This window comes from Taudactylus pleione, unplaced genomic scaffold (genome assembly GCF_031769625.1).
Source record: "Taudactylus pleione unplaced genomic scaffold, aTauple2 ptg000572l, whole genome shotgun sequence".
NCBI lineage: Eukaryota > Metazoa > Chordata > Amphibia > Anura > Myobatrachidae > Taudactylus > Taudactylus pleione.
The window spans coordinates 1,846,780-1,874,005 of NW_028284974.1; the positions used below are offsets into that span (position 1 = coordinate 1,846,780).

At 45.5% G+C, this 27,226-nt stretch overlaps 1 protein-coding gene across 7 annotated transcripts in view; it reads left to right on the forward strand.

Annotated features, from left to right (window-relative positions):
• The window catches only part of GRIK5 (glutamate ionotropic receptor kainate type subunit 5), a 344,326-nt gene that overhangs the window by 254,313 nt on the left and 62,787 nt on the right, over window positions 1-27,226 (forward strand). For all 7 annotated transcript variants that reach the window (XM_088453192.1, XM_088453187.1, XM_088453185.1 and 4 more), the window contains 4 exons: window positions 3,831-3,938; window positions 4,201-4,404; window positions 11,356-11,469; window positions 16,764-16,873. In XM_088453192.1, coding sequence (XP_088309318.1) covers window positions 3,831-3,938; window positions 4,201-4,404; window positions 11,356-11,469; window positions 16,764-16,873 — 536 coding nt within the window. The remainder of the gene's footprint in view (window positions 1-3,830; window positions 3,939-4,200; window positions 4,405-11,355; window positions 11,470-16,763; window positions 16,874-27,226) is intronic.

The following is a 27,226-nucleotide window of genomic DNA, read 5'->3' on the forward strand; positions in this document are numbered from 1 at the left end:
GACAGCAGTCACCCAGTTGTACAGCGGATTACTGATGCCATAACAGCTACAGTATGCTGATATTAGATGTGCGTCCAGTTTTCACCATTAATGCAGTGGGTTTTAGACAGTTAATTGAGGTCCTGTGTCCCCACTACCATGTCCCTTCTAGATTCCACTTCACTAGAACAGCAATTCCCTGTCTGTACAAGGATGTTAAAAAACCTTATTAGTGTCTTCCAACATGCCGTTGTGCCCACTGTCCACTTAACCACAGATATTTGGACAAGTGGGACAGGGCAAACTAAAGATTACATGACTGTGACAGCCCACTGGGTAGGTGTATTGCCTCCAAGGAGTGCAAACAGCAACAGCAGCAGCATCTAACAAATCCTATCTCATTCAGAGGCATACCGCTGAGAACCTCTTAGAAAAACTCAGGGAAATCATTGCAAAAAGCCTTATCCAGCTTGGACTCTCCTCGGGATTTGTGATTTCTGACAATGCCACCAATATTGTGCGAGCATTACATCTGCGCGAATTCGAACACATCCCATGTTTTGCTCACACAATTAATTTGGTGGTGCAACATTTTTTTAAAACTGACAGGGGCGTGCAGGAGATGCTCTCGGTGGCCCGAAATATTTTGAGACATTTTCGACATTCAGCAACTGCATGTCGAAGATTGCAGCACCAGCAAGTACTGTTGAATTCTACCCTCTATATGCTTCAGCAGATGGAGGAGCAGTAAAAGGCCATACAAGGTTACATAATGGATTATGACATAGGGAAAAGAGCTGGAATGCACCTTAGTCAAGCGCAGTGGAGAATAATTTCTGTGTTGTGCAAGGTTTTCATACCCTTTGAATTTGCCACATGTGAAGTTAGTTCAGACACTGCCAGCTTGAGTCAGGTCATTCCCCTAATAAGATTTTTGCAAAAGCAGCTGGATAAAATGAAGGAGAAGCTGAAACAGAGTGATTCCGCTAAGTATGTGGGACTTGTAGATCAAACCCTTCATTCCCTTTGCCAGTATCCAAGGGTCGTAAATCTCTTGAAATCAGCTCACTATATTTTGGCGACCATACTTGATCCTAGGTTTAAGTCATACCTTGTGTCTTTCTTTCCAATGGACATAATCTGAAAAGATACAAAGAGCTGCTGGTGAAAAAATTGTCAGCTCAAGCGGCACGTGACATGGCAGCATCTCCTCCTTCACTTTCTGCGGCTGCCAGGAAAAAACTAGATTTTCCTAAGAGACCCACTGCTGGTGATGCAGATCAGTCAGCAAAACCTAATGACATCTGGTTGGATCTGAAAGAACTGCCTACAATTAGAGACATGTCTACCATGACTCCGTCTGATACGCTCACCATTCCGAAAATGGTGGATAATTATTTTAGGGATAGCATTCAAAAAGGCAAGTCAGACAGTCCGTTTCACTACTGGCAGGAAAAAGAGGGAATTTGGAGTCCCTTACTTAAACTGACTTTGCTTTACTTAAGTTACCCACTCTCCAGTGTGTACTCTGAAAGAGTTTTCAGCGCAGCCGGGAACCTTGTCAGTGATCGGCGTAGGAGGTTTCTTCCCCAAAATGTGGAAAAGATGATGTTCATCAAAATTAATTACAAATTCCATGAGGAAGACCTTTACCAGCAATTAAGGCAAGAAAATACAGGGGTGCCTGTAATGGTGGATTCCAGCGGGGATGAATTACTATTGTGTGAAGAAGAGGATTTACACACTGATGGGGATGATGATGATGATGACGTTGATGATGACGACATCTGATCTTACCCATGTTGTAAAGCCAGTTTGTGTATGGGATCATTGCCACCAATGTCCACTGCACATTGGCAAACCAAACAAACCAATCATTTCAGCCACAATTGGCAGTCCCTGTCACTGAAGTGATTGGTTTGTTAAACTGTGAATGTCCTGTTTCATATATACAACATAAGGGTGGGTGGGAAGACCCAAGGATGATTCCATCTTGCACCTCTTTTTTTGCATTATGTGCTGTTTGGGGCATTGCTGCCTGACATTTTTAGTTTTACGGTTTATGGATGTCGATAAATTGTAATGGCCACAGACAGCATCTCCTGTATGCCCCTTTCATTTAAAAAAATAATAATTCTGAACCACCAAGTTGATGAGGTGGGCAAATAAGGTGCAAATACGTTTAATACAAAAATTAGTTGTGTATATTAGTCACATACCGTACATACATATTTACATGGTACATACAGTGCGTGAAGCAGGCTGAGGTAACCTGAAGCACGCCACCTGTTGTTGACAAATAACTTCCAGTAGGCCCAGCAAACATCACAGATGCTGGGAGTTCTAGTTCAGCCGGAGCACTACAGGCTGCTTTCCTCATCTGTAAACAGCAAGTATTGGTCCCCTTATCCCTAACAACCTCCCAGAGTACAAAGTAAACGTCTGTTTCCAGTATGTTCTAGCAGCACCTCCACAAGCAAGGCCACCTCATATCTATTAGATGTATAAAAAACTAAAAAACCTCCTCCAGATCAAAGATGTCTTTTAGGAACTGAAGAACTTGATCCTAAATTGATCTTCCTTCATTAATTTTTTTTAAGAATCAAAACATTAAATAAATTAAAAAATTAATCAATCCTTCCGTCCTTTCCCTGTCTTCAGTCCATAAACATATTCCAACTCTGTAGGGCCTGTGACCTAGTTAAGGAAAACATTCTTGGTTTTTAAAATTCCTAGGGGTCGTATAGTTTATTAAACTTCCATCCTGTCTACCACTGCAATGCCACTCTGTTGGAAGCTGAACTGCCACATGTTAGTGCCGCCCACTGCTGTCACTTAGCTTAGTCAACCATCTAGCTGGATGCAACCTTTTGGCCCTAAACTAGATGAAAAAATCAATATTGTGAGCTGTGAGTCAAAATTGACTGGAAATTACTGGAAATAAATGTTATTGAGGTTAATAATACTGTAGGAACAAAAACCTGCCCAAATTATGTGATTTTAGCTGTTTTTATGATTTTTTTTTAGAAAAAAATACAGTTTCAAAACCAAGACACACAAGGGGCGGTTTTGGCAAATCCAGATCCAAAACACAAGGAGATACAGATCCAAAACCAAAACATGGGGGTCGGCGCACATCCCTAATTAATACCATAAAACACTAAAATAACAGCACAGAAGCGGACTATTGTACTATATGTCCAGGACGATACAAGTTTTTTCACTATGATGAAAGATTTTTTTTTAACCACTGTGTGTTGTGGAATCAGATTAGAAGCCTTCTAGGGGCTGATGCATAGCAGCACATACGTCCTTTAGCAGACAGTCTCTTGCAATTTCTTTGTGCTTCTCCGGGACTGAATGTGCGCAGGTAGGGGCAATGCAGGTTCATACTGTATGTATTTCAGTTCCATCTCCATGCTGTAATGGGAATTTCTCTCATAGGCAAAGTTCAGCGAGGGCATGGTGACATCTTTTTCCCAAATATAGACTAATGTAAGTGTGCACTGATGATGGAGACTTGCCCGAATGTAAGCATAGGGGGTGGGTGCACCACAAGATGTGTACAATTCTGCATACGGGAAGCTATGCACATTTTGTTCCGTGCACATACGGACGCGTTCCACCCAACTCAGCATCAGACCTACAGTCTTCATGGTTTAGGAATTATTTATAATAAAGTGATTTTTCTGTGGTTTAAATAAAGAGTTTTCTATGTTAGGGAGGACCTGCCACAGCTGATAAATAATACATGTACAGAATATTTTTATTCCTTGTATTGCTGAGGACATTTTGGTCAGAGGCGGCGTAACCGCGATCTCCTATTAACCCTTTCTTTATCTCTGTTGCAGGTTGGAGTCTGGTATTCAAACCGTACCTTGGCCATGAATGCCACCACTCTGGACATAAACATCTCAGAGACCTTGGAAAACAAGACTTTGGTGGTCACCACGATTCTCGTAAGTTCCTACGGGACGAGCTTCCTTTGTTCAGCTAGACATCTATAGTCTGAGAGCTACTCTATATGTAGCTCTGTAAATTTCCTCTAGACATTCTAAGTAGTACATTTCCATCACCAGCAATAAACAGCAAGTTTGTAGAATCCAGTTTGATAATGCCATTTGTTTTTTAAGCACATTTTTGGGTGGTGTATGTCTCTGTAGACTCATCCGTCCTGTGACTTAACCCACCTCACTGATGTTCCCTCTCTCGCTCTCCCAGGAGAACCCCTACATGATGCGTAAGGCAAATTTTAAATCCCTGTCTGGCAATGACCAATACGAAGGCTTCTGTGCGGAGATGCTGATGGAGCTTGCTTCTCTCCTGAGGTTCAACTATAAAATAAAGCTTGTAGAAGACGGGCTGTATGGAGCTCCTGAGCCTAATGGTTCCTGGACAGGGATGGTGGGAGAACTCATCAACCGGGTGGGTGACGCTGCTTAATTGACCATCTTCTCAATGCAGTAGATGTGTGCTACGCTTAAACCTTCATGATGCCTCTGATTTGTATGATGCCTCTGATTTGTTTGGTCTTCTGATATTTGTGTTTAGTATGTTGTGTCACTGTCACCAAGTCAGAAGAGGGCAGTCACGTTGTGGGGATGACTCATGTAACGGAGCTTGCAGACAAATCATGAGGTAGCACTGCAGTGACATCACTGTGACTTGGTGCACTTGGTGAAGGCAGCCATTTTGTGGCCTGAACCACTTATTCTTCCATTGTGATGAATATTAACTCAGCAGGCAGAATGTCTGCCTCCAATCTGTGTAGATAACAGGTACACTTACAATAAAGTTCACCATAATTAAAATACATTTTTTATTTAGTTGGCAGCCAAAAATCCGACACAAAACCTCTCTAAAGGCTTCAGCTGAAAAGAAATGCGATTGTCAGTCATGTTCCCTCTGAAGGCATGTTTCCACACTCACGACCGGCACTGCTGCACATTCCCCATCCATCCCCTTGGCCCACCACCATTACTCCACTCTTATACAGAATCCAGATGCGCTTACACAGTGTAGCTGTATAATGTGTCATTATCACCCTTAATCGCAGCGGTATCAGGGCCCCAGGGAGGATCCCAGGATAATACATTGCATGGGGGGGGGGCGGGTGATTATAAGCAAATGTTGTATCAGCGCATTCTCCTGGAGGTAGTAGCCTGCCTCTGAATGTGCAAACCTTGAAGCGCCCACTTTGAGCATCTCTGCTCGATGTAACACCGCTGGTGATTCTTGATACGCCTCCATCTGCGCACCATTAACACTAGCACCAGCCTTATGGCAGTCACTCTCACTGACACGCACACGGCACTCCCATAACACGCCCGTGCGAAACGTTTATTTTTTTAGCGTCCCCCTCAGGTCTCCTCCCAGTCACCACCGGCAATCACTTTGCCCCGCAATCCTGAAACCGTCCTTCTTTTTGATCCCTGTAGAATTCTTGAGCGTACGCTCCGTGTCCTGCATGTGTTGTAGGGGTCTTCAGAACTTTTTGCGCATGCATTGTGGCAAATAATTACTCCACTACGTGATAATCGTCATTGCGTTCAAATTGCGCGCACCTCTGAATTAGACACTGTATGTAATTAAATATATAAGTGCAGGGCTGGATTAAGGCTTGTGGGAGCCCTGGGGCAACTAAGTGTTGGGGGCCCCCCTGAAAATAAAAGTGACACCCTGCGACTATGCTCCCATATGCCCCACAGTGCCCCTCTAGTTTACAATGCCCCACCCCGTGCCCCTGATTACTCTTCTGTCAGGCTGTGAGAGCTCTGTGTCCTGCATGCACAGTGCATACAGCACAGAGCGACTGTCGAGTTCCTCATCAGCGTCACGGACGTGATGTGTTACGTGGTGCTGAGCAGAGGACTTGGGAGTAGGGATGGCCATCGATGATTTGAAATCATTGATGGTTTATGGCCGATGTCTAATACTTTTACCATCGATGACAGAGAACCAATGGTTCTCTGCCATCGATGGACGAGCGGGAACTGATATTTTTTTTCTGCCCGGAAAGGAGGTTAGTCCTACCCCCCGGCGTCAGCTAAGCCCCGCTCCTGTTTGATTGACCCACAGCCCACCATTCCCCACTATAGCGGTGGCCATCAAGGGTTGCAAACTGACTGTGCTGTGCACGCAGAACACAGTGCCGTGGCAGCCCCCATCCGGGAACAGGTCCCACCGGGCATCTGTTCTCAGAAATTGCAGAGTCACACCTACCCTCTGCGTGTGGGGGCTCCCGGGGCGACCCACCGTTAATCAGGTCCTGTGTAAGTTGGAGAAGATGAGCATATAATAAAAATAAATAAGTTGGAAAATAAATGCACTACTCCCCCAGAAATGCACACTGGCAACCAGGGACCCCATAATCATTGCTTTTATTAATACTTACACAGTTTGTTAGGATTTACGCTAGCCTGAAAGAAATCCCTTAGTGATATAACAAAATATGTTTTGCTGTCTCAATTTGCCGATCAGTACATTTTCTTTACAAGCTCTAAATCCTTAAATACCATCTACCCCTATCATCGTATCTGAGCTTTGTAAGCAATGTTTATTTGATGCCGGGTGCCTTATTTTCACTCTTCTGAGGAATGTACTGGCAGCTATGTATCGCTTGCTTGTTTAGTGGTATAATCAGGGTTGGCAATTATTGATGAATATAAGAAGTTAACATTAAACTGATCAATTGGTGAAACCTCTCTGGCGGCACTGTAGAGGCTGATATAGTACTATATGTGATGTCCGTATGAAATTGCCGTTTGTAGGGAGAGGCTGGAGACGTTTTGTAATTAAAATATATGTCTAAGTTTAAAAAGTGTGGACTAATCACAGGCCTTTGTTAAGGGGCATCTCTGCTTATCTGGTCCATCCGCCACACTTTCCTTAGGAGACCCTTCTACTACCCCCAGGCACCACCAGCTTACCAGCATACACTTCCGGTCCAAGACCATTAGCAAACATTTCCAAACACACCGACATACGGTATGCGGCCGCTGATTGGGCAGGAGCTGCTGATAAACCAGTCAGGTGCAATATAAAAAGCGTACCCCCCCATCCTAGCTTGCAGAACAGCTACAGCAGATTAAGCCCAACGGATCAGACTCTACTGTACATAGTGCTTGATTTATAGATGGATGCAATGGCGACTACGCATGCAGACCGAGTGATTGTTTGCCATTGCACATGCGTATAAGCCGCACTGTGCGTGCGCAGCGATTGAGGAAGCACAGAGGAATCCATTGCAGAGTGATTGACCTGTTGTCAGTGTTTGGAGGTGGTAACGGGGGGGGGGGGGGGTAAACGGGGGGGGGGGTGTAGTCTGAAGAATACAGGCACGTCTGTCCGTTTGAACGCCCTTGCCTGGGCGTGCATAGATTATCCACTGCCATTGCATACGCAGGTTGAGTGTCTGAATTGTATAAAAAAATGTATAAATTGTAATATAAAATAAAAGGAAGTATTGTCTAAAAACACAGCTAGCTCAGGATGATTGGAGTTGTAGTACATACATCCCCCTGGTTTGCACTGGGCGAGGCAGCCATGGATGGGACACATGGGATAGTCAGTATTACATCAATACATTCTCCTATCACTACAAACCTCTGATCACTGTTCTGTTTTTCATTGAGCATTATCATTATAAGTCCCTACAGTATGTGTTTCAGTCTTGGCTGGCCTTTTAACATTCCTGCGAGGATCCAGATTGAATTAATATTTATTGTAGACTAAAATGGTTACGGTGTTGGGCATTCACGAGAAGCCTGGTCTCTGATTGATCAGAATCCCCGACATTAATCACCTGCTAATGGCGCGCATTCTGGCCTAGTGACAGAGAACAAGGTTTTATTAATGAACAAGCTGTGGGGGGAGGCAGAGGGCAGACCTGTCTGGCAGTGGGGATTGGAAAGGCTCATTGTGTTGTGTGTGTATGTGATGGGGTCTGCTCGTTCTCTGACCGAGGCAGCTTAATGGATGGGGTGACGAGGCTGCCGAGAGCTCATTCAGGCCTTTCTAATAAGGGATGGCGGCATGGCAGCAATCTGGGATCAAATTAGTTATCCTAAATGAAGGAGGGCCAGTCTGACAGGGATACGGGGTTATGCTTTTTGACATGCATGGCCCATTACTATCTGTTCAAGAAACGGCTAGTTATAATAGCAACTAAATTAACACTAGTAATGTAGTGCGATTTGAGTTATCTTTCTCCAGATACATAATGAGTGTTAACAATGTTGACCTTCTTCGTTACTGTCAATTTTTACAGATTTGACTTTAATTGTTAATGCTATCGTCACTTGTGGTGGGAACTTAACCCCTATTGATGTACTGGTTTGCTGAGAAGTAATTCAGGCCCTGCAGAAGCTTTTCTGCACCCCCCCCCCCCTCCCAATGGCTTCCCCATCTCTCCTACCCACGTCCTCTTGTCTCTTATCCTCCTGTGCCGGTGGCTTAGCTGTTGTGTTGTGCCAGGATTGAGTCCTCCTTCGCCATCGCCACCATCTAACCCATCTGCCCGTCCTCCTGGTTGCTGCATAAAAATATACATTTGAAAAATGTATGTATTATATAACTGTATATGGGGTCTGATTGAGCGATGTACGCTAATGCCATTGCAGCAGAGAATTTGTACGCAGCGGCTCTGCGAAAACATGAAAATGCCACAGCCGCCGATTGTATTGAGACGTCCACCAGCAGCTTCGTAATTCCAAGTGACTGCGTAAAAGGATGCAGCATCGGTTACAGATCAGTCAATTATCGTAGGCTGAGACATAGGCTGCGACACAATGACACAATTTTGCTTTCACCCGCCCCCCTCCAGTCCACAAACAGTCCCTGCCTGTCAGTCACTTTGCAAATACATCCCCACTGCCAGCGAAACAATGAAAATGAAACATGACACATGCGCAGACCATCGATAATCAGTCAACTGCATCATCAACTGCATTGTGTCCATCTCTGAATCGGGACCATGGTGTCTGTCTTGCGTAAGCGCAATGAACACCATAAACTCGGATGCCCCATGGTGGTGCAAGCTTGCTTTCTGAGAGTCAGAGGGAGGCAAACGCCTACCCATGTGCACCTGCAGCACTCCACGGGCTCTCAGTGCCGCAATATATACTTCTGTGCGTGCTCCCCTACTCACATGTGAGGGGTGGTAGGAGGGAGAGAGAAACGGTGGTTGGGAGAGAGAGAAAAAGAGAGATGGAAAGGAGGAAAAAGAGGAGAACAAGGGGGGAGAGAGAGAAAGTGAGGGTAAAAAGGGGGGAGAGAGAGAAAGTGAGCGGAACAAGGGGGAGAGAGAGAAAGAGAGGGGAACAAGGGGGAGAGAGAGAAAGAGAGGGGAACAAGGGGGGAGAGAGAAAGAGAGGGGAACAAGGGGGGAGAGAGAGAAAGAGAGGGGAACAAGTGGGGAGAGAGGGAAAGAGAGGGGAACAAGGGGGGAGAGAGGGAAAGAGAGGGGAACAAGGGGGAGAGAGGGCAAGAAAGTGGGAGAGAGGGAGAGATGAAAAGGGGGAAGAGATGGGTATGAGGAGAGAGAGAGCGAAAGAAGGGTGAACAGATGGGAAAGGGGGAGTGAGGGAGAGATGGGAAGGAGGAAAAGATGGGTATGGGGAGAGAGAGCGGAAGAAGGGTGAACAGATGGGAAAGGGGGACAACGAGTTGAAGAAAGAGGAGAGATGAGAAGGAGGGAAGAGACAGGAAAGGGGGGAGAGAAATTGGAAGGGAAGTGATGGGAGGGGGGCACATCAGCTAGCTACCCGATAAAGGACTGGTCTAACTGGTCAACCGAAACATTTAGCATTCCTATAATGTCCTATCTAACCAAGTAATGTACATTTTGCTATGCTTTACCCTACTTCTCCTAATGGTGTGAGGTAGGAAGGGGGTCGCTGCAGTCCACCTAACTGTTACACATTCTCTGTCTGTGATATACGCTCATACTATTTAATAAAAATAAATGGTGGTCACTTCTTCCATGTTCAGGTTTTCCCAAAGCAGGTCAGGATTTCTGGAGGGAGAGAACTAAGGCCCTCATTCAGAGCCGTACGCTCTGAGCAGAGCGCACGCTCTGAATGAGGGCCGCCCTCCATAAAAATGGAGCGTCCTCCTGGACGCTCGTATAGCTGTGGGTCACCACCCACAGCCTATACGAGCGTGCAGTTTGATGGCCGCGATGGTCGTGACCATCGCGACCATCGAAACTGCGAGCCGGAGCCTGCGGTTGAGGTTTTCAACCGCAAGCCCCGGAGTGATTTTGCCTCTATCAGAGCCAAAATCACTCCCACTGACATCACTAGTGATGTCAGTGGGCCGGCTTCTGACGGGAGGCGTTCCCGTGGGAACGCCCCCATCAGGGAGGCACGCCCCCGGCACGCCCACCAAAGGGGGCGTGCTGTCAATCAACATCGACAGCACGCCCCCTTTGATCAGACACAACGAGCGAAGGACTTTCCTTCGCTCGTCGCGTCTGGCGCATGCGCACGACGGAGCTCCCTCCGTCGTGCGCATGCTCAGTGCAGACCATCGACCCACTTGCGAGCGGACAGCCGCTTGCGAGTGGGTCTGAATCAGGGCCTAAATTAGAGCAGATGAAAGACAAAGGAGTCTGTTTACTAAGGTTTGGATGGAGATAGAGTGGACTGAAATAAAGTTCCAACCAACCAGCTCCTAACTGTCATTTTTCAAACACAGCCTGCGACAGACATGGTAGTTAGGAGCTGATTTCTGGTACTTTATCTCTGTTTACTTTAGGCAGGTGGAACAATTACACTTATAACTTAGAGGAGGTAATCGTTCTGATGGAATAGGTTAGAATAGGTTCAGCTTGTACTGTATCAGTAAGACATCAACATTGCTTTATGGTTATAGTGTGACAGAGGATAGAATGACTGCAGACATACCTGTATAAGGAGGGCTGCTGACATAATGATGTGGATGACCAATCTGATGGGGAATTAGAGGAGATAAAATTAATGCAGAAGTGCAATAGAGAGGGAGTTGATAGGAAGGATGATAAGGAGTGGAAGGAGTAACGGTTAGGTGAGCATATAATGGCATCACTAGGACGATAAGCCTATGATATACACATGTCCCTGCTGGGCAATTTATTAGTGTATTCATTTTGGTAATGTACATTCCCATCGACATAAAAAAGACATTGAATTCATGCCCACGTATATCTAGCTTGGGGAAGATGAGAGGACTCCAGCAAGGCTCCTGTAGCCGTCTCCGCAGCCAAAGACATCAGTAGCATATTGCCAGGCAGTACATTGCTTCTTTGGATGAAAGCTAATGAGGATAGCCTCCAGTTTCGTATGATATCCATTATTTCTCATTAACGCGCCTCTCTGTGCACATCTCTCCCCACAGAAGGCAGACCTGGCCGTCGCTGCCTTCACCATCACAGCCGAGCGGGAGAAAGTGATTGACTTCTCCAAACCGTTCATGACCTTGGGGATCAGCATTTTGTACCGGGTCCAGATGGTAGGTACCGACCTGCACCCTGTTCCTCAGACTCTCCCTTCCCCTTCTTGCATGTAGCTAATATGCAGTATATAGGTGTCTTACAAAAGTTTCGTAATAGAACTTCATATTCCACACAACAGAAAGCCAGGAGTGCAAAAGAAAATCTTTCCCCCCATAAACACAAACAGTGCCATTCTGTATCAGCTTAACTGCACATTCTGTAATTATCTCTCATATATGTTTAAGCGATTGTTTTAATAATAGCGTTCTTTATTTAATATTTATCATAATACATGCACATGACAGACTTGCACAGACAGTAAACTGTAGTGAAATCTGTGTACTCATGTGTTCACCCACACCTTCCTTTATACACTCCTACAATAATGCCTTGTACATCCCTTACCAGCATGTCCTACTGTATATCTGACCCATACATTGTCCTCTGTCTCCTACATGTACAGTATGCCTCATCTATATGTAGGCCCTCCAATGTTTTTATCTATCTATCTATCTATCTATCTATCACTCTGTTCTTACAGTGCCTCCTAGATCATTGGTGGGCAACAAGATTTGCTATTCAGGGGCCTCATCCATCAATTCTAAAGAGGAATGCACATTACACTTATAGGGAAATCTGTAACCACAATGGTGCAGCTGCAGCTGCTTTGTTCCCTGCTTTTTGGCATTGGGGCATTAGTGTAACCTCTTTGCCTATCTAAAGATTTACGCGAAGCCTTATATTCCTGGTAGTGAGCCTGATTCAGAGAAGGAAGCTAGTTCTGCCGCAGCTGCAGATTTGTATGCAGCGGTTGTGCAAAAATATGCAAATGTCTCAGACGCCCACCGGTGGCTTTGCAAATCTAAGCAACTGTGTACAAAGACGCAGCATCAGTCGCGTATCAGTCTATAATCAGCCTTGAATAAGGGGAACTACTGTGTGGCATTATGTACAATAAGGGTACTATGGTCGCACTAAGGGTAACCCTATAGTCGCACAGAATGGCCGCGGGAACTGAGATGCCGGGGCCATTTTAACTGCTTTCGGGAATGCAGTCACAGGCTGAGAAACAACCCGAAAACGGTGGTGACACCCCTGCTTTTGAGTTGCACCCTCCCCATTGCCGCCACAAAAGGTCCCTAACTGTCAATCACTTTGCAAATCAATCCACACTGGGCATAGGCGAAATTAGACATTTGGTAATGGGTGCTCCCAGTTCCAACCCCTCACCAGAACTTATGTCATATTCAGTGTTGCAAATAGAATTTTTTTTTTAGAGGCGGTGTATGCGCGTAGACGAGCGCCCAAAAAACAGGCGTGGTTACGCGTCATGAAGGGCGTAGACACTTGAAATGAGAACGTGTCATCATCACACTCCACCCACTCCACAATAGTACCCCAACTCACATTACACCACACAGTAGTACCCCTTATTCACATTATGCCACATCACTTCACACAGTAGTGCCCACAATGATACACAAGTAAAGCCCCTTTTTCACATGACACCACAAAGTATGGCCCCTTATACACATTATGCCACACAGTAATGTCCCTTATTCACATTACGCCACACAGTAGGGCCCCTTACACACATTATGCAACACAGTAATGTCCCTTTATTCACATTACGCCACACAGTAGTACCCTTATTGTACATAATGCCACACAGTAGTTCCCCTTATTCACATTATGCCACATATTAGTTCCCTTTATCTCACATTAGTGCCTCATCCACATTATGACACAGTAATGCCCTTTAGTCACATTATGCCAGCCACAGTATAGTCCCTTACTCACCCATTCATCTTCTTTCCTCCAATAAACCCGCCCCCTTTTTTCCTCTCTACAGCCCCTTGGGTTCCTGGAAAAAGAAACCCTGGCTCCCCATTGGTAGACAGCGGACATTTTTATGTAGCCTTCTATGGGTGCAGCCATTTTCTGTTAGCCCCTGCTACGCATAAAGATCTCTCCTGGCCGGCAGCCACGGGGTTACAGCAGCACAGAACGGCTGCGGAGCCTAATGGGTGGTCTTGTGCATCCCCGGGCCACCCTTTAGTTTCGCCTATGTCACTGGGAGTGACAGCAGTAATGAAACTTGATGCATACACAGTGCGACTCTGACGTATGTGCAAACATCGGCATTGCATTCATCTCTGAATCAGGCCCAGTGCTGGTATCTCTATTTAGTGTCTGATATATTGGGGGTTGGCACCTTGTTATGAGAATCACCAGCAAGGAGATTGTTTGTTCATCGAAGTCTAAATGTAACAGGGTCCGAGTTTTGCAAATGTGCGAGTATATCGCTATAGTCACACATTTTTAAAACCCACCCTATGTAATAGGTAGCAACAACATGCAAACTCGCAATGGCAAAACTCACATCCAGATGTTTTGCCATTGTAAGGATACAACTCTGCCAATGTAATAGATTGTGAGATTTTAATTTGCAAACTATTACTGACGTAAAACTGGAAAAATAATAGACTTGCTTCAGGCTAGCAAGTATAGCCTGAGCAGGTGCGAGTTACACAGAAACATGCACAGATCAGTGAGATCCCTGCATGCTTCCAATACAACCAGCACCAGGCTTTTCTAAGCTTGTCCTGGTTGTGAAAATACAGGGGAAAAAAAACATGGGGTTCCCCTGTATTTTCCTCAACCAGCACCAGGCGCAGTGAGCCAGTTCTGATTATGGAAATACAGGAGACAAAATGGGTAGGCATTCCCTGTATTTTCCACAACCAGCATCAAACTCTTTCTAGCGGTGGTGTAACGCCACAGTCGTAAGACCCTTTCACCGGGTCTCTGGCCAAAGAATTCATCACCTGATCACTAGTCAGCCCATGGACACCTGGGGAGCTAGGGGCCCTCATTCACTCACTCACTCACTCACTCACTCACTCACACTCACCTACAATCCCTGTAGCCATTCACATCCTCTTCTCCATGTAGCAGCTACGTAACCTGTAAAAAAAAAAAAATAGTCCATACTGTCCTACCCCTGTGTTGTGTCCTCTTCTGTCCATGTAGGCATTAATGTCTTCAGAAGAAAACAAACTGACAAAAACAGAGCCAATGGACATGTACCTTACTTTAAGGATGGTACCTCACAAATGAGAGCTCAGCCGCTGCATTTCCCATAGCAAGCGTGTATAGTCTGAGCAGGTGCGAGATACATAGAAACATGCACAGATCAGTGAGATCCCTGCATGCTCCTGTGTGAGAAAACAGTTTGAAGTGTAACAATTACGTGGAGTCCCCCTCTAAAAGCACAACCAGGAACAGGCTTTTCTTAACCGATCCTGGTTGTGAAAATACAGGGGAAAAAAACCCATACGGTTTGGTTCCCCTGTATTTTCATCAACCAGCACCTGGCTCGGTGAGCCAGTTCTTGTTATGGAAATACAGGAGGCATACTGAATAGGGGTCCTCTGTATTTTCCACAACCAGCATCGGACTCTTTCTAATGGGGGGTGTAATAGCACAGCTGTGGGACCCTTTCACTGGGTCTCCTGGCTAAAGCATTCATCACTTCAATGCTAGTTAGCCCAGGCCAGGGATCCCTGGGGAGGTGGGGACCCTTCAATAAAGTAGTTCCCCCTCTCCAGGCTATCCCCAGCACCCCAGGGTGGTAGGTGCTGGGTTGATTGTGAAAAAAATAGATGAAGTAATGTTGTCTTTTACAGTAGAACTAGAGGTCCCAGCAAGACTCCCCCGCATGCTGGTACTTGCAGAACGACAAGTACCAGCATGTGGGGAATTAAGGGCCTGCTGGTACCTCTAGTTCACCTGCAAAAGAAATATTAAAATACAAACAGGACATGGACCTGAAGGTTTTATTATTTTATTTCATATGCACGCACACTCAAACATACTTGCCTACAATCCCTGTAGCCATTCACCTCCTCTTCTCCATGTTGCATCCATGTGACCTGTAAAAAAAAAAAATCCATATTCGCTTACCCCTGTGTCATAACCTAACAGTTCCCACCATTGAAGTCAGTGGTGGGAAGCGCTCACTGACTGTGAGAGACAATGGCTCGCCTCTCTAAGCCAATGAACGCTCAGCCAATGCATTTCTATGAGAAATGCAGCGGCTGAGTTCTCATTTGCGAGGGACTGTCCGTGGGCTCCGTTTTTTCGGTCTGTTTTTTTCTGAAGATGTGGATGCCTACATGGACATAGGAGGACATGACTCAGGGGTAGGACAGTATAGATTTTTTTTTACAGGTTACGTGAATGCTACATGGAGAAGAGGACGTGAATGGCTACAGGGATTGTAGGTGAGCGTGAGTGAATGTGAAATAAAATAATAAAACTTTCGAAAGCCATTTCCTGGGTTTATTTTTAGATGCCTTTTACATGTGAACTAGAAGTACCAGTGAGCCCTTAATGTCCCACATGCTGGTACTTGTAGTTCTCCCATAAATGGTATTTTACAGTGTTGTGTGTAATTTTACTATTATGCTCTTGTTTATATGGGTAAGAACATGAGGAATCGGGATAAGAAATACAATCACTGTAACTTACTGTAATATAAGGGCCTACTGCCCTCTTATCCTATATATATATACTGCTCTTACACTGACACCTCTATACCATATGTGTACAGCTCTTACCTTGACCCATCTGTCCTGTATACCTATGTATGTATACTACTTTCCCACCCTGGCCCCTCTGTCCTATAATTATACTGATTTTACACTGACACCTCTATCACATATGTGTACAGGTCTTACCCTGTTACATCTGTCCTATATGTATACTTTCCCACCCTGCCCCCTCTCTGCTATAGGTATACTGCTCTTACACTGAAACATCTGCCCTATATGTATACTTTCCCACCCTGCCCTGTGTATCCTATATATATACTGCTCTTACCATGTTACATCTGTCCATATGTATACTTTGCCACCAAATTCCCTATATCCTATAGGTATACTGCTCTTACCCTGTTACCTCAATCCAATATGTATACTGTCTTGACCTGTTCTCTATGTCCTTTTCTAGGTGTATACCTCATTCATACTATGCTTTTTCACTTTCGTGTACATCTTATCTCATACAGCAAATGTATATATTTCTCCTACCATTCTATATCCTGGTAGTGTACACTTTCACAATGAACATTCTGCATGGGCACTTGTTGCATATTCTGATCTCTTATATAAGCTTTACACTGTGACCTCTTGTTGATGGTTACACCATTTCCACTGTGCTCCTCCCTTTATTTGTACACCCAAACCCTTTCACTGCACCTCATGTATACACATGTTCCCTCCTGTATATATTCCCATGTTTCCCACAGGGCCGGAAGCCTGGGTACTTCTCCTTTCTGGATCCTTTCTCTCCTGCTGTCTGGCTCTTCATGTTGTTGGCTTATCTGGCAGTCAGCTGTGTGCTGTTCTTGGCAGCCAGGTAATAACCCTGTTATCCAACCTCCATGTGCACGAATTGTACACACATCCTTCTGTAATAAGCCCTGTGCACCTCTTATTACCTTCAGTACACCTTGTGCACCTGTAATGCTGAATGTGTATCCTTGATGTTCTGATCCTTGTGCACACCCCAACATTCTGGAGCATATGCATGTGCTCTGATACTTGATACATTCGTAGTTGTACCAAGCACTGTGTACTGTGATATTTTCAATTGTATACACTCTGGTAAAATGTGTTTTTTTTATGTTAGTTATGTGTTATATAACAAGACCTTTCCAATCTGAGATCAAGTTCTCTGTTTATGGATATAGTGAGTCAAAGTAGACAAATTCATGCAGTTATGTGCTTAAGCATAAAGGGTTATCTGCTGCACCCATTGCGGTGCCCTAAGATGTCTTTTTTTTTATAATTAATAGAAATAGGCATTGTACTAATAAGTTGTAAATTTTTAGTGTCCTTTATTTTTAAACAATGTGTCTTCACATTATAACCTGGAACATATATATATATGTGTATATATATGAAATATTCACACTAACCATGTAATAGTTATGGTTTCCTAATGTATGTATAACACACCTTGTGATCATTTCTCCAATAAGCATGGCATTTACTGTAGCATTGGCACTTGAGGTTCCTCTCTCACTCTTGCTGTTGTTAATCACTGAAAATAAGTGCATGTTTAGTGAATTAGAGATGAGTATACTTTAGGAGTTGTGTAACAGGGAGAGCATGGTATGGTTTTTGTTTCTTAGAAGTTTACACTAACATTTATACAACTGCTAATATATATGCATATATATACATCTTCATCTCTACTTTGTATTTATTTATTTTTTAAAGTATCAATATTATAACTAAGTAATTGTCAGATGACTTTGATTTATTGTAGTGTTTCTCAATATGAACCCTCATGTAACCCCAAACAGGTCATGTTTTGTGGATTTCTGTCTTTGGAGCAGTTGGGATAATTACTGACCCAGCAAAATAGATGAACTCACCTGTGCATCATTAAAGAAATCCACAAAACATGGCCTGTTGGTACTAGAGGACTGGAGTTGAGAACCACTGCTCTATTGTATTTTAACATGCCCTTGCATGTAGCTTTTATGAAATACATTGCTTTATCCTACCAGTGTCACTTCATCCGGTAGCGTGCCTAGCTCGTCCTATGCCGTCCCCAAAACCCCTTAAAAAACACTGATAGATCTTAATTTTATGCCCCAGCTCCCCCTTTTAATGTGAATCTTCCTGCTTAGGTCCTCATTACCCTCTTCCGTCCTATTTCTTCCACGTATAATGCTGTTATTCCCAGGTTATCCCTCCCTTCTCCTTTTCCTCTTCTTCCCTTCTTTCCCTCCCTCTTTTATCTCTATTTCTCTTCTCCATACCTCACATTGAAAAAATGTTTACCGAGTTGAGAAATTCTGATCTTGTTATGCTTCAATGCATTGCACATTTTTTTTTCTTTCTTAATTACATACCACCATTCCCTGCGTGGGCGGCTCTGATTGTTTTGTGTGTGTGTGTGTGCTCTGCCTGTCCTGTTCATACTCTGTATTCTAATAAAATATACATATATATATATATATATATATATATATATATATATATATATATAACCACTGCTGCTTTTCCGCTAGTGGCAGGTGAGCAGGGCACACCTCTCAACAGTCAAGGCAGATTCCCTTCAAATTAGCACAGTTGGGAGGTATGCCATAATCAGGGACAGTGGAAGTACTCCCTTCTGACATGGCCCTTCTTGCAACGCCCAGCGACACACTCTCAGGGAACCACTGACGTGGAGGGCAGCAGTTTAACGGGTAAGAATCTGCCACCTGCTATGTGTGATTGATATAATGACTCACATTCAGGGGGATATGTATCAAACCTTGGAGAGGTATAAAGTAGAGAGAGGTAAAGTACCATCCAATCAGCATATAACTGCCATTTTACAGGTTGTGTTTGAAAAATGACAGGAGCTGATTGGTTGGTACTTCATCTCTCTCCACTTTACCTCTCTTCAAGGTTTGATACATCTCACCCTCAATGCTTTAGGCCCTCCTAAAACTCAATGCCCTAGCATGGGTTTGGTATAAAAGAGCTACAATAAAAAGATAGACAATGTCTACATAGGCACTAAATGGTAGACAATTAATAGGTAGACCGGGACAAAAGGTTGATACACAAAAGGTCGACATGGATGAAGATAGATACAGTAGGTACAAAAGGATGAACAGGGTCAAAAAGTCAACACAATATAGCTGACACAAAACAAAAGGTTGACACATTTTTTTTTCTATCCCCAAGCTTCACCCTAACCCTCTCTCTTGGTGCCTAACCCAACCATCCCTCCTAGTGCCTAACCTTAACCCTCTGGTAAGTGCCTAACCATCACTCCTGGAGCCTAGAACCAGCCTTCCTGTAAGTGTCTAACCCTAACCCTTAAAAAAAAAAGTTGACCTTTTGTCCCTGTTTACCTATTGCCTGTCTACCATTTGGTGTCTATATACAGTGTCTATCTTTTTACTGTAGATTTATTGACTGGAACCCCCTAGCATATGGGTTTTGTCAGTGTGAGCGCCGACCCATCTACAAACTCTTGTCCACCTGTATCAAACAGCTTACTGTGTTCATCAATTAATCATCAATTATTAAATATTAACAGTATACACTGAATATGTTTTCTCTTTAATATACTTGACAGGCAGGATTTTAAGTTGTACTTTCAATAAACCCTGAAGATTGTTCTCTTATTCATCTGTCCTGATTACCTCAGAGTCTTGTTTTCGAGGATGGAACTGACCTTTTCTTAGGAAACGCAGAAATTCAGCAAATCGATTGCTTTTGTCTGACTGAAAGCAATAATTGCTTTACTAACACCTAAAAGACCTAGTGATTTGTCATTATATTGAGTGATTGAAAATTCTGAAATATAAACTCTGTAAAACTAGTAACACAGAAAAAAATATCTTAGAGAAAAATAAAGACATCTGTAATTCTTGTTAGAATAAAAGTAACTTAAATAAGAGAAATTTCTGACTATTGTACTGTACATTTTCCATTTATATATAGTAATGTAGTAAATATCTTGATATAAACTATGCCACACAAGAGCCTGGTTGTTGTGTACAATATCACAATATGGGGATGCTTGGCACAGGGGCACACGTAGGACTTTGTTGGCGGCCATCTGCTATTTTTCTCAAATGCGGCATAACAAACATAGAAAACACATTATAGACCACACTTGCCTACTTTTGAAAAAGCATTTCAGGGGGATTGTGATAGCAGTATGATCGCGGCGGTAAAGTGAACATGTACTGCTACACCTGAGAGGCGTATCATAAAATTGACTTCCATCCAGTGGCGGATTTTGCCTAGGGACTGCGAGGCTGCAGCCCCCCCAGTAAAATCCACCACCTCAGCATAGTGAGTGCAGTCCGTGACTGCACTGGCTACACTGTGTGACTGGCAGTGGCTTCCTATTGGAAGCACTACCTGCCAGTTACATATACAAGCAGTCTCAGGGAGAGGTGTCTCCTCTCCCTGGGACTGCCAGTCCGGGCTGCCCATTAGCAGTTAGCTGCTTCCAGGAGGAAGCTGCTACTCTGATTTTCCGCAAGCCCTAACCGGCTTCTAGGTGCTGCAACAATGCAGACGGCTCTCTCAGCCAATCAGCGTTAAGCCCGCTCAAAACTGCGCTCGGATCGCCCTGGATCTTCGAAATTCGGGTGGGTTCGGATCTCTGAGATCCGAACCCGCTCATCTCTAATAATTAGGGATGTGTGTGGTAACCTTGACTTTACGTGGTAAGTAAAGAGTTTACCTTGTGTGTTGTGGTTCAATCTTCACTCGACTTACGGAGAGGTGAGAGTAATGGAAGCACATGAAGGGGTGACGAGGCAGCTTGTGGTTTTTATTTTGTGAACACAGGTTTATTAGAGAGTCGGCAGGGCACTTGCATAAATAACACACCTCACTCAATGAGGCAGCCTTTGTATTGCATCAGTGGGAAAAAACATCAATAATGAGATTACACATAAAAACAATGGCATTTGCACGGCACCATACGGATTGGTGTAATAATACTTCGGCAGTATGACCATACAATGTAAGGCAACTTTTACGTTACTATTCACAGTTGAATTCAGTATTGAGCATACATTCTTATCTCAAACGGTTGCACACTACAAGAAAACAATTCAGCAATGATGTCAGTACTAAACTAACAGTTTCAATGTCCAGATGACCTTAAACACAAAACACTGTATTCCTACCCGTCTTCGCTGCTGCAGCTGGTGGAGCTCTTATAGATCAGTTTAAGTTGACCACGGTACTAGTCCCACTTAGTGTAGCATTTGTTAGTATTAAATCTGGGAGGGAAGAATCGCCAATGTGTATATGGAAGTCCTGTACACAGTATAGCAATTCAGTCACTGAATGTTAATTCCACTTTTCTCTCTATAAGCACATTCAATTCTCAGGCAATCAGGTTATTCAATATTCCTAAACAACTGTTACTGTAAAGTGTCCCGCAGTTCTATCCCAGGTTGAAGGGCTATATTATCTCCTTTCAGTAGTGTATTCCAGCTTTCAAGTATCAAAGAATCACTGTGCTGTGAAATAGGACAGTCTTGGTGTGATCCGGAAAACATGCAGGGTAAATATTGGTGAGCTTGGTCAGTGAAGCAGATAACTCCTATATACTGAAAGTGAATGTAACACTGAGGTTCTGCTATTTGCAACAAGGTATGAGAAAGTCCAGTACTACTGAGTGTCAGTGCAGCTCTGCCTGTGGTGCAATCAATCTTCCACTCACCACTCCTGTAGCTACCTCTGGTGCAAGGCTATGTAACTTTTCCACTGCTGGAGCTGTATGTCTATACTGCAGTTAATCGGTGGCCATCTTGTGGTTGGCAGCATGGCAACTCAAATCAATTGTTGCTGTTGGCCTGCGGCCATCTTGTGGTTGGCAGAAAAAGTTATAAATCACAATAGGACAGCGACTTCTCTTATAAGTAGTATAACTGAAATGAGGGTGCTTTGAAGTTACCCTATGATGGCTGCTGCTGTGGTATGGGGCAGGGGGGATGATTACCCTGTACTGCGTGTAGCCACTGTGGCTGTGTACCTCCACGAGCGGCTCTTGCTGCTGCGCTGGACGCCTTAATGGTGTGCTGCTCTTCGTTGCTGTGGCTCACCTGACCCGGTCTATGTTCCGCGGGTCCCCGGCGTCCACGCTCCCGGCTCGGCTGCTCCACACTCCACTAGAGCTTTGCAGCTTGGCGGTCTCTGCCCGCTGTCCTCGTGCTGCACACCACACTTCTCCTCAGCTCCTGGCACGCCCTCTATATTTCACCCTCTTCTTCGCGGGCACCTGACCACACCCCCCGCTTGAGAGACAGGACAGGCTCATCCAATCAGCACCAGCTGTCCCCTTGCTTCACACGTGCTGGGGAGACATGTATTAACTCCTTCCTTGCCCAAAGTGGTATTAACCCCTCACAGTCCTAGGGGTGTCCGTTTCATGGGTGTCACATCCCTCCATACTGAAATGATGCGTGTCCTCACGCTTGGTCCAATAATAAAGGGAAACAGAACAAAGGATAATTCCCAAATAACAGAGTATTGGCATCTGTAAGTCACAAATCCTGGTCATCAATGAACAAAGGATGAATAGATCATGACCCTGACTACGCCTAACCATTAACTATCAAACTAGCACAAATGTACACATAAATACAACATATCAATGTCAAACAGATTAGTGCAATCAGGAAAATATAAACAGTACTAAAGGTGCCTCTACCGACCTCTCTATTGTCTGTAACGCATGGGCAGTATTCCTTGGGTGCTCCTGGTCGAGCGTCTCACTTCACCAATTTCAGGGATGTCTGCAATGACTTCCTCAACCACAGGCGATTGCCTCATTTCTGGGGTCGGGGAACCGGCCACGACAGGCCAATACATACTCAGGACAAGACTCAATGGGTCATTTAGCATCGACAACTGATCTCGGGCTGGGTGTGATGGTGGAGAATCAGGTAGTAATTCTGGAGCTCTGTGAGGGTTAGGGCACAATTTGAGTTGATCCCGATGTACAACTTTCGGTTGACCACCTTCTACCTTATCAATCTGGTACACGGCTATTTCAGCGTTGGGAATGCCGGTAACTACATATGGATCAGGCTCCCATTGCGAATCCAATTTGCTGTGCCGCCGATTATTTCGCCTTAGCACGACATCTCCTACGGTTAATGGTCTGGCATGTGCGGTCGCATCGTATCGATCCTTTTGTCGATCACGGATAGCATCCATACGTTGGTCCACAAGAGCTCGAGCAGTCTGTAATCTACGCTGGTGTTCTACGACCCAATCCCCTTGGAAGCAAGAATCTGTGGCATCATCCGAAGCCAGGCCTAAGTGAACGTCAGCGGGTAGTTTCCCAGATCGTCCAAAAAGCAGATAATACAGCGTGTATCCTGTGGAGCTGTGCACAGTGTTGTTGTAGACAAAGATCAGTTCTGCTAGCAGAGTGGGCCACTCACGTCTTTGTGGAAGGGGTACAGCTCGGAGTAAATTTATCACAGTTTGGTTCATCCTTTCGCAGGCCCCGTTGCCCTGAGGATGGTATGCTGTAGTGCGTAATTTCACACACCCGTACAACTGGCATAGTTCTTGGAAGAGTAGGGCTTCAAACGCAGGCCCCTGATCCGTCAGAATACTAGCAGGGTACCCGTAGGGCCGTACAAATGCTCGCCAGACGATTTCTGCTGTCTTTGCCGTGAGATCCCGAACTGGCAGTACAACGGCAAACTTGGTGTAATGGTCATTTATGGTTACAGCATATTGATATCCATTGCTACTTGGTTCTAGCTTCACATGGTCGATAGTTACGAGTTCTAGTGGTTGTCGGGTAACAATGGGGTGCAGCGGTGCTTTCTCTTCTGATGGAGCTGGTCTACGTGCTGTGCATATGTTGCAAGATTTGCACCAGTCTTCCACATCCTGACGCATATTCCCCCAGTAAAATCTTCGACGTAGGGTCGTCTCGGTCTTTTGACAGCCGAAATGGCCAGAGTGATCATGATAGGCCCGTAGGATAAGATCGATTTTCGCAGGGGGCACCACCAACTGCTCAATCAACAGATGTGTCTTTGGATCTGTGCTCTGTCGTAGCAATAGGCCTCTTCGCAACGTCAAACGGTCCTTTTGCCGCCACAATTGGATTAGGTCCGGGGTTGCAGCTTGTCTCTGAATTTGGGTCAACCCCTGACGAGAGGCCAGCAACTGTTTCACCCTTTTTAAGGTTGGGTTTGCGTCCTGCCAGACAGTCCAATCTCCTTCCATCTCCACGCCCTGAACTTCCTGCACTCTCGCAGGGATGGGAACCATAGCATTCTGTTCCGGTGCTCTTCTTTTCAAACTGAAGTTGGGAGTTTCAATCTGCTCCCACCTGTCTATTCCTTCCAATTCACTTTCGCCCGTCTGTAGCCGGGAGAGTGCATCGGCATTCGCGTTACTTCGCCCACTTCTGTATACTACTTTGAATTGGTAGTTGGCCAGTCTGGAGGACCACCTTTGTTCCAAAGCTCCTAGAGGGGTGGTGGCTTGATGAGCCAGTGGGTTACAGTCTGTATAAGCTACAAACGGTGTTGCCGCTAGATAGTCTCTGAATTTTTCTGTCACTGCCCACACCAAGGCAAGAAACTCGAGTTTGTAGGCGCTGTAATTGGCGTCGTTCCGTTCGGTGGGACGTAGACTGCGACTAGCGTAAGCGATCACACGCTCTTGATTTTCCTGAACTTGGGCAAGTACAGCTCCCAACCCTTGCTTGCTGGCATCCGTGTACAGCCGGAACGGGTGGTTGTAATCTGGGTAGGCCAGCACAGGGGCCTCTGTCAAGACTTTCTTCAGCAGGTCGAAGGCTGTCTGTCGTTCAGTCATCCACTCTATGGGAATTTGTTTGTTATACTTATCCTTAGGGATCCCTCGTAGAATTTCTAATAGAGGGGCGGCGACTTTGGCAAAGTTCTTCACAAACCGTCGATAATATCCTACAAATCCAAGGAACCGTCAGACATCTTTGACTGTCAGCGGGATGGGCCATTCCAATACCGCTTTCACCTTTTCGGGGTCCGGGGTCACACCCTCAAGGCTTACAATGTGACCTAAGTACTGAACTCGGGGCTTGAGCAGGTGGCACTTGGATGGCTTCAGCTTCAGACCGAATCTAGGGCCTGATTCAGACCCACTCGCGAGCGGCTGTCCGCTCGCAAGTGGGTCGATGTTATGCACTGAGCATGCGCACGACGGAGGGAGCTCCGTCGTGCGCATGCGCCAGACGCGACGAGCGAAGGAAAGTCCTTCGCTCGTTGTGTCCGATCAAAGGGGGCGTGCTGTCAATGTTGATTGACAGCACGCCCCCTTTGGTGGGCGTGCCTCCCTGACGGGGGCGTTCCCACGGGAACGCCTCCCGTCAGAAGCCGGCCCACTGACATCACTAGTGATGTCAGTGGGAGTGATTTTGGCTCTGATAGAGGCAAAATCACTCCGGAGCTTGCGGTTGAAAACCTCAACCGCAGGCTCCGGCTCGCAATTTCGATGGTCGCGATGGTCTCGACCATCGCGGCCATCACAAAGCACGCTCGTATAGCCTGTGGGTGGTGACCCACAGCTATACGAGCGTCCAGGAGGACGCTCCATGAAAATGGAGCCAGGCCCTCATTCAGAGCGTGCGCTCTGCTCAGAGCGTACGGCTCTGAATGAGGGCCCTAGTCAGCTGTTGGAAAACCTCCCGTAAGTGTTGCAGATGGTCAGAGTAGGTTTTTGAAAAGATGATAATGTCATCCAAATATAGGAGAACCACATCGAAATTCCTATGGCCTAGACAATGCTCCATCACGCGTTGGAAGGTGGCGGGAGCATTGCATAAGCCAAATGGCATACGGTTGAATTCATAGAGCCCCATTGGTGTGACGAAGGCAGTCTTCTCCTTGTCCTCTTCCTTCATCTGAACCTGCCAGTAGCCGCTGGTCAAATCTAGGGTTGAGAAATATTTGGCAGATTTAAGCGCCGTCAGAGACTCCTCAATTCGGGGTAGAGGATAGGCATCCTTATGTGTGATAGCATTCAGCTTCCTGTAGTCTACACAGAATCTTAGCTGGCCATCCTTTTTGCGAACTAACACCAATGGGGCTGCCCATGGGCTGTGACTCTCTCTGATGATGCCATTGCTCTTCATGTCCTCCAACAGTTGCCGTACGGGCTGATATAGCGCTGGTGCCAATGGGCGATGCCGCTCCTTTATGGGTGGGGCATCCCCTGTCAGGATACGATGGTGTATCTCCTTCACGATACCCAGATCTGTAGGGCTATGGCTGAAAGTCTCAGCATTATTCTTCACAACCTGGAGGATTCCGGCCTTATGGTCTCTCAGTGTACTGCCATCCCCTACCTGAATCTCTGCCCACCATTCATCTTCCTGCTCATCAGCTGTACTACTCTCCGTGGTTACTTGACACTGATTAGCTTGTAAGGATGGATATACGACATCTTGAAATGAGGTCCACAATAATCGGGCCAGTGGCTGGCGTCGATACAACTTGATTGCGTAATTATGGGGATTTAAGATCCGCACTGGGACTCGTCCGTTCTTCACAGTGACTAGGGTACTGGCTACTACCGCCTCCTGGCGAGCGGACGTTAAACAGGGTTCAATTAAGGCCTCATAGCTTCTGCCAGCTGGTCCGCATCGTGCCTTGCCCCAGAGGATGGTCTCTGAATTGGGTAGCAATTTGATGGGCGTACTATCCATTAGTCTAACCTTTCCAATCTCTCCCTCATTATGGGTGAACCTCTGGTGACCTTGAAGCACCCTGATAGTCTTCTGTATGATTCTTCGCTCCCCGGTGACCAACTGAGACAATTCACTCCTTAGTGTGGCCAATAGCTCCTCTGGACATTGCTGTAAGACGTTCATTCCTAGAATCACCGGTGCTACTTTAGCTTCACTGCTCTCAGTGATCAGACATCCCTGTAGTGGAAGGAGGGTTTCTCCGATCTGCATATTAGCCTCCCAGTACCCCACGCAGGAGATCCCCAGTCCGTTACTAGCAATTAGTTGCAGCCATGAGGGAGGTGGCATCAGCAACTGCCCCTCCTTCCAATAGCGTTGAAAAGCAGGTAGCTGTATGGTGGTGATTTGGGATCCTGTGTCTAACATGGCCAAAACTTCCACGCCATTTATGACAATTGGGATTGTCGGACACGTCCCGACATACCGGGGCCACCACTCTTCAGGATTCGGGTCTACTCTTCCTGTTCT